Below are 8,924 nucleotides of genomic sequence, written 5' to 3' on the forward strand. Positions count from 1 at the left end.
CTGGGTATATAAAGTGATTCCTACAGAAAGAATGAGTGGAGCCTTTCAGAATTGAAAAATCACAAATATAAGTAAATGTTGTAGGTGTTTGTGTGTCCAAAGTGTACCTTAAAAACAATTCAACATCAAAAGAAAAAAAAGATTGTTTTTTTAAGATCGGGCAAATGTACAGAGGGTGGAATCGAAGACAATGAGGAAGTTGGAATTTCTAATACATCGTCATTGGTATTAGAAAAGCACCTTTGCATGCATTCAAAATGAGTCAATGATTGCCAAAGATTACAGATTCTTAACTGTCCCCACAAAAAGAAAAAGGAAACACAGAGGTAGGACAGTAACCTGTCTTTTCTCATCAATTGTCAGGCTCAGGAAGTGTGGGATAAGCTGATTGAGAAATCTGAAGTTGATTTACTTGAAAGACAACTGAATTGATGAGGCAGCGTTTGCAGGAGGAGGACTATATACCCAGGATCTTCCGTCCACCACATCAAGGCTCACAGCTCCCATCCAGCTCGGCTTCTTCAGGAACACAGGTGAGTGCTTCCAGCCACTCCGGCTTAGCAGGAATTACTATCCAGGATCAAACAGTGACGTGGTTTCTATCATGCATGTACTTTGTCTTTTTATATTGTACTTGTTCTGCCAGGGGGGGAAAATTAATGTACCCCTTGATCTAATTTGGTCTTTACCTAAAAAGATATATTTCGAAGAAAACTGATGCATGCTTACAATCATGGTGGGGGGGTCAGCCTCAGAGCTTCAAAGAAAAGTCAGAGAGTTTCTTCTGGAGACCTGGCTGCATGTTGCCCCAGAAAACCTTGTCCTGGCATTTGTAATAAAGCCTTTCCCCCTAAACCTAGCCATCCAATGATAATGATAAGTGAAACCTAGCCATTCAATGACAGGAAAGATAAAGATGTTCTATTACTTGTCCACAAAAGTCTTTTTCAATAGTGCTTTCATGAGTCTTGTAATTAGAAGATGAACACGTGTGCATTCAGAAGGCTTGGAAGGTAAAAAGGGTAAAAACCTTAATGGCCAGAATCCCACAACCAAGATAAGTCATGTTTAAGAAAATTTCATGACAATAAAGTCCTTCTGAGCTGGATCCACTGCTTTCCTAGGAGTTCCCGACCAACCAGTCACCATGAGTTCACTCAGTGTGGCCAACACCAAGTTCACCCTTGACCTGTTCCGGAAGCTGAGGAAGGACGGGGACAACGTCTTCTACTCCCCGGTCAGCATCCTGTCAGCACTGGCCATGCTCGACCTAGGGGCCAGGGGGAACACTGCCCTGCAGATGGAGAAGGTAGGTCTCAGCTGCCCCGCAGGACCTGCCCAGCTTTCCTCTTCACTGGGCTGGCTCACACACAGGGACTGTCACAGCTCTGGGGACCTGGGGGTAACACAAGATGCCAAGCAGACTTTCCAGGGCTGTGTGATCACAGAGTGTTGGGGAGACACTCCCTCCCCAAGGCTGCCCTCTCTTGATGACCCCCACCACTGCCCATCAACCAGAGCTGAGAAGACGAAGTGAAGGGCTGACTAAACCAAATCCAAGGGACCCATCACCAAAGGTCTCCCCAATGAACAAGGAAGGCACATTCTTCAACGTATCTGGAGATAAACCAGCTTTTCTGCATTTTTTCAAAAAACACATTCATACCCTGAAGTTCTGGGGTTGGGTGATTTTAGTGTCTTTATGCTTCTTTGTTCTCTTCTTTTTTGAGAGTTTTGTTCTTTTTTTCTCTACTGAATTCACAGATCTTTTAAATGAAGTTGTCTTGATCCAGGTCCTGTCTCTTCCAGGTCCTTCATTTCAATGAAATCACAGAAAAAGCAACAAAGAAACCCACAGCCCCTCATGTAAGTGTTCTGGTCCTGGGAGAGCTCCAGGTATCTGAAGTATCTGAGAGGGTCATACTTTAAACAGGGAATTTCACATAAACCGAGGAATGGAAAATCCTAGATGAAAGAGATTAGGACATATGGAAAAATTCCACATTTTATTTTCATAATTATTACTTTCAAGTTTTTGTTTTACTCAGAGAAGGTCAGCATTGAACTTAAGAACTCAAGTCCGACATCACATAGACCAGCTCCATTCTTCACAAATGTGAACATGAGCAATTCGCTACTGCCCTGAGTCAGAGTGACCTCTTCCTAGTCAACCAAAAAGAATCTGACCCAATATCTGCAAACGTTAGCAACAGGGCCCAGCCTACTATAAATAAGAGGTCATGATAAATGTGAGCTAGTGATCACACTCACAATAATGTTACTAACATAGTATAACTGAGTTACTTAAAATGAAAAGGAATTAGCACAAGTTCAACTATATTTTGGAAAATGATGGCTAGCAGATATATTTGTTTAGGGCTTTGACAGAACAAAACTCTTAGCTAGTAAATAGAAATTTCCAGATTCAGATAGGCTTCAGTTTAAAACTTGGCTACTCAGTCTGTCTCTTAGGCTATTTAATCACTGAGCTTTTTTATTTTCATCTCAGCTAGACTGAGATTCAGATGTCCTATGGGCTGTTCTTAGCTGAGCACCAGGCTCGAGGTGTGCTTACATGCAGACAATGACCATCACATGACAGATCACCCTCAACAAGTCTTAGAGGATGATCCCACCAAGGGCTACAGCAGGGCTTCATGTCATAGCATTTAAAGTATCCAAACTTCAACATGACCATATGCTTGGTGGCTGTTAGAAGTGAAATAAGGTTTGCACCTTAAGGAACTCCGAGTTTATCTGGAAAGATAAACATAATAGTTTAAACGACTGAGAGGATACCCAATGGTGCCCTGTAGTTCAGAAGAGAACACATCAGAATATATCAGGGCTGGAGCAAAGAATTTCCTGGAAGAAGTTGAATGTAAGGTAACTTCTTCAGGGTATTTGAGGTAAATACAACAAATATCAGAGAATAAGCCAGAGGTCATCTTTGAGATTATAGACATAAGTGTTGGTACTGATCTAAGTGACTTCAAGTGAGTTGAGCACACACGTGAACAGGGCAATTCAATGAGCATCTTTTTTGGATGTTGAAGGCTGGAGAGTCAGGAAATGTGCACCAGGAGATTCAAAAGTTTCTGACTGAATTAAACAAACCCAGTGAGGCCTACAACCTGAAGATCGCCAACAGAGTCTATGGAGAAAAGGAGTTTCAGTTTCTTCAGGTAATTCCCCTTGGCTCTCCACACCTGGAGTCTGCATCCTGGGTCTCTGGATGGCCAAATGGGGGAAAGCCAGACAGAGGCTTCTGGCTGACTCCTGGGCAGCTCTGGCCCCAGGGGATCAGCTCTATCACAGTGCTGACTGCTGGAGCATCCAGTCCCTGACCAGGCCCAGATGAAGTGTGGGTCAGGGGCAAGATAAGTCAGGAGATGCCATTAATGAACAGGCCCAGACTGCGTCACAGAGAGCGCCTTTTGTGGGAAATGTCTGACTAATGGGGTATTTCTGGAACAGGCAGGCTGGGATGGGCCCTGGAGGGGGCAGGAAAGCACCAGGGAATATAAACCCAGATGAGAGACACAGTGCTAGAGCCCACTGGTGAGAAGTCTCCCACATGATTCATCTCCTTTAACTTGCACTGAAATTTGCAAACCACAGCCTCTTCTTCCCCTGGGTTTTGCCAGATGGTGTTGAGCCTCAAGGAATCCTGCGTTCTCCTTGCACACTTGCCCTCATGGTTCCTGTATACAAATATGCATGTGCAGAGACAGTGGTTCTGGCCAGGGTCTGGGTTCAGCTTACTTTAATTGTAAATAATTAAATGGGGTGACACATAAATCTTTCTTAATTCCTTCTTTTTTCCTCCACTTCTCAAAGGAATATTTGGACGGGATTAAGAAATTCTACCTAGCCACTGTGGAATCCCTTGATTTCAAAAATGCTGCAGAAGAAAGCCGAAAGAGGATTAATTCCTGGGTGGAAAGCCAAACAAATGGTAGAGTATGGGAGGGCTACTCATGGCGGAAACTTTTGATCACCCTGTGAGGAAGCCCAGATGTGACATGGTAGGGAGTCCTGGTGGGATGTTATTGGATCTGCAGAGAGGATGAAGGAGGCAGTGCAGATGGTCCCAATAAATGTGTACAGATCCAGGGTGAGCAGGGAGAGAAGTGAAGGAGGTCAACTAGGTGGAGACATGGCTGCAAAGCTACTTGCACATGGCCCCCGGCTGACACTATCTTTGTGGAACCCAAATTCCCACTCAGCCCCGTTTTGAGATTTTCTTGAGGTCAGAGCCAAGTGTTGATTATGAATCTTTAGAAGAAAACAGTCCAAAGACTTCCTTCCTCTTACTCCTCTGGAAACAGGCAGCCCATCTGGAGACCAGGCTCCCTGCCCCTTGACCTATAACTGCCTGGAGCACACCTCCACCAACCCTCCTGCAGGGATTACCCCAGGGTCTCCTCCACCCAGGGCAGAGGCTTCTCAAAGCCTCCACTGTGTGCACAACTAGTTGGACCCCTTCCTACAGGCCGTCCTTGCAGCAGTTGTACAGGAGACTGAGGAAGAAAAGGAATCCCCGGGAGCAGCATCTGACAGCAGGGGACTCTCAGAGTACAGAGCTCAGGCCATTGTCCTTGAGGACAATCAGGCCCTGTTTCTCCACGTGAGGGACCCACCTTGGGAAAACAGAAGGGGAGGAGCAGAGGAAGGAAGCAAAGAGTCAAGCTGGACAAGCAGATAAAATCAGCTCCTCAATGTCCCCTAGACAGTCTCACCTCCTTTCCTGTCACAGGAAGAGGCTGGTGTCTCCATCCCTGCTCTCTAGGGCTGGCACCATGAGAAGGCTGCACCTGGTGGCAGTCCAAGAGTCCCTAAAGCAGTGGCACATAAATATAAGGACCAGTCATGAAATTGTGCATAGCATTCTATCCAAAAGCCATTTGTACCTTACATGATCACCTTTTTTTTTCCCCCTTACAGAAAAAATCAAGGACCTATTTCCTAGTGGCACTATTGACCAAAACACCAGACTGGTTCTGGTGAATGCAGTCTACTTCAAAGGGCGGTGGGATAAGGAATTTAAAAAGGAATGGACCACAGAAGCAAAGTTCTGGCAGAATAAGGTATTGCATGTGGAAAGTTAAACTTAGAGGCATCTGATGGGATAGACCACTAAAGTAGAGAGTGCCATGAACAAGCAGATATTGTTTTGTTTTATTCTTAAAAGTTTAGTTAGTTAGGAATGCCTGCAAAAAAAAATAGTAACTTCTGTCTTTATTTCTCAAAATTCCTGAGTTGTTTCTCCAAAAGAGAGGGATGTGTTTTGTGTCTCCTTAATATTATCTTTTTGTCTAACTTGGTATTTATTTGATGCCTTAATTTATTGTAGAATGTGAGCAAATCTGTGCAGATGATGGCCAAAAGCGGGCATTTTAATTTTGCCTTCCTGGAGGACGTGCAGGCCAAGATCCTGGAAATGCCATACAAAGGCAATGACCTGAGCATGGTCCTGCTGCTGCCCAATGAAGCAGATGGCCTGCAGGAGGTAACATTGACCTTTCTTCCTTCTATTGCCTGACTTTTTCCCCCATGGTACCTGTTTAAGTCTAAACAAGACAAAAACTTTGAGGCCAAGATGCTTCGAATAATAAATAGTTCAAAACAAGGAACGATGACTCAGTCACTGAATCAGATGATTCAGTGGCACACACCTGTAATCAGGAGACTATAACAGGAGGATGACAAGTTTGAGGCCAACCTCAACAACTTAGTGAGATCCTCAGCAATTTATATGAAACCCTGTCTCAAAATAAAAAAGTAAAAAGGGCTGCAGATATAGCTCCATGTTTAAGTGCCCCTGGGTTCAATCCCCAGTATATCCTCACATTATAAATAGTTTAGCTTACAGCCTGACACAGGCTTTATTTATTATCATTTAAGTAGAGCTATACACATTAAATATCAGTTTGATGGCAACAAGCAACAATTAAACCTAGAGAAATAGATAGCAATGTGAGAAATGTTTAAAAACATATCAAGCAAAAACTAAGAGTAAAAATAGGTCATGTACTATAACTTCAGTATGTAATAAATAATGTGTGTAAGAAAATAAAAAGTCTACAAAATGACACATACAGTAGACGGATGGCATAAGAAGTAGTGATATATAGTTCGTTTGGTTCAAAATAATGTAATTCTATTTTTACATACATGTTTGTACATGTGAACACATATAATCAAATAAGTCTTCATATATGTTCAGGCCTGCTGTTTTTGCTAATTAGAATAATGTCTAATTAACTGGATCAACTGTGTATATTGCATTTATTGCTAAACTCAAAATTTCCCATGTATTCCATTCATTGATAAAGTGTGCCAGAGTCCAAAAGTCGACCAAGTCAGTTTCTTTTTTTCTTTTTTTTTTTTTTTCCATCTTCATAGCTTGAAGACAAACTCACTGCTGAGAAGTTAATGGAGTGGACCAGCCCAAGGAGCATGGAGATGACTAATGTAAATGTGCACCTCCCTCGATTCAAAGTGGAAGAGACCTACAACCTCAAGACCATGTTGAGCGCCATGGGGATGGAGGATGTCTTCTGTCCACAAAAGGCTGACCTCTCGGGCATGACAGGGACACAGGGCCTTTCGGTGTCCAAAGTTGTGCACAAGTCCTTTGTGGAAGTGAATGAAGAGGGCACCGAGGCTGCAGCCACCACGGGCATAGTAGTTAAAGCAACGTCCGCCCCAATGCCAGCTATTAGTTTCTATTGTGACCACCCCTTCCTGTTCTTCATTAAGCAAAATAAGACCCACAGCATCCTCTTCTTTGGCAGAGTCTCTTCCCCTTAAGCAGGATGCCCCTGTCTCTCTTATGAGGACCAGTCACAGAGCAAAAAGTAAACTGAGGCTGGAAATAACACGTCCTTTATATATTCATTTTCTTTTCCAGCCTCAGAGTCCCCACTAAGAATGCGATGGTTGTAGGAGCCTCTCTTTTTCTCTCTTTTTGCACACACATATGAACCAGTTTCCTTCTTTTTTTTTTTCTTATAAAAATTTCCTTGGAGAACAAAACGTTCAATGTGAAGATTAAAACAATCCATACCTCATCTTCTAAATTGCACACGATTGCTTCTGTGCTGTCTTGGATGAACAAAGCAAATCACACTTTCTCTTCAAACTCATCAACCTAGACACCCACTTTTCCTTCAATTGAGGTGGTATCTGGGACCCTTCTTATATTTCTAAATTCTGTGATTCTATTAAATCAGTCAGCAATAAAGGAATGACCTGCTCAAATTATTTATTCCTTTACCTTTTTTTTCTTTCCAATAAAATACAAGTGATCAACCACACCTAAGAAATAGGTCAGAAATATATTAGTCATAGAGAAAGAAAAATTCAGAACAAGCTCAGGCAGGCCGAGTCTAAAGTAGTAGGCAGATAAACTTCTATACATATTCATTTTGTATTTCTTAAAATCAAGGAAATTTTATTTATTATTTGCCTATTAGCTTTGGGGGTTTTATTTGTTTTCATTTTGTTTGTTTTTTTACAGTTCTGGGGATCAATAAAATCCAAATGTTCTACCTCTGAGCTAAACTCCCAGCCCAGAAAATGCTAGAGCTCTACTTTATGACTAAATGGACTTATTCCAGCTGTCCACATTTAAAAAAAACCTATTAATATAACAGATCATATTAACAGATTGCAGGGAGAAATTTCTTAGACCTGCATTGTACAATGCAATAATTATTAGTCACAGCAGCTATTTAAAATTAACATTAAACAAAATTAAAAGTACAGTTTCTTCATCTCACTAGCCACATATCACATTCTCAACACCCACGTGTGATTGACAGGTATCATGTTGCACCATGCAACCGCTGAACACGTCCATTATCAGACCCCATCACCAGAGAGCACTTGGCTGGACAGCAATGCCCAGCACCTGGAACATTACATGACAAAATTAAATATATGTGCTTTATGAGGATTCTTAATAGGATAAGAACAGAAGGAGACTGATTCTTTAACATATTAAAATGTTAGATACATAAAATATAGCTATCTAAATTTCAAATCCAAAATCGAGTTAAATAGGAAACAATGAAAGCATTGAATTCAAAGGGTAAAAAAGAAATCCAATATTATTGCTATTTTTACAATCTCTGACAATGAATTAGTAAAAAGGAAAAGGGCAGGTCAGTGTATAGATTGTGGTACCTTTTGTGTTTTTTGAGAAAAAATAATAATAATAAACTGCACACACATGCTTTTAGCTAAACCTATAGCTTGTCTCTGCAGGAATATGTAAGAAGTTGGACCATGTGTTTTGGGGAGGAAAGGTATCCCAATGGTTTGACACTGGGGACAGAGACACTTTGAATTATAAACCCTTTTTATATTTGTGTTTTAAGTATACCTCCTATTCAAAATTTTGATAAAATCTATATTTTTAAGAAATCAACTGATTCTGATTCTTTAGTTTTACTTATAAATCAAGGTCTGGCTTTTAAAGTAATATCATATTTGCATTAATATATACCAAGTCTGGGGCCCTGGGTTCAATTCTCAGCACCACATAAAAATAAAAAAATAAAAATAAAGGTATTGTATCCAACTACAACTAAAAAATAAATATTAAGGGGCTGGGGTTGTGGCTAAGTGGTTGAGTGCTTGCCTCGCATGCATGAGACACTGGGTTCCATCCTCAGCACCACATAAAAAATAAATAAATAAAAATAAATAGTAATATATACCAAGTCTCTAGGAACTCAGAGAAAGATAAAAAATACTGCTACTGGGATGCTACCATGGACTAAACCTCTGAAACTGGGCGACAAAATTAACTTTTCCTCCTCTGAGTTGTTTGTATTGGATATTTTGGTCACAGTGATGCTGACTAACACATCTCTATGAAAGGGTGAGGTTTCCTTTCCCTCTGTCTTGGTGAT

The 8,924-nt window shown here is 41.3% G+C and overlaps 1 protein-coding gene across 1 annotated transcript; it reads left to right on the forward strand.

The window, feature by feature from the left end:
• The first annotated feature begins 378 nt into the window (after nt 1-378).
• LOC101971994 (serpin B4) lies at nt 379-6,816 on the forward strand. Its single transcript, XM_040272212.2, has 8 exons — nt 379-533; nt 1,125-1,309; nt 1,810-1,866; nt 3,057-3,185; nt 3,841-3,958; nt 4,948-5,090; nt 5,357-5,512; nt 6,409-6,816. Exons 2-8 carry the CDS (start codon nt 1,148-1,150, stop codon nt 6,814-6,816), a joined length of 1,173 nt encoding a protein of 390 aa, XP_040128146.2. The 5' UTR covers nt 379-533; nt 1,125-1,147.
• The last annotated feature ends 2,108 nt before the right edge of the window (nt 6,817-8,924 follow it).

This window comes from Ictidomys tridecemlineatus, chromosome 13, assembly GCF_052094955.1.
Source record: "Ictidomys tridecemlineatus isolate mIctTri1 chromosome 13, mIctTri1.hap1, whole genome shotgun sequence".
NCBI lineage: Eukaryota > Metazoa > Chordata > Mammalia > Rodentia > Sciuridae > Ictidomys > Ictidomys tridecemlineatus.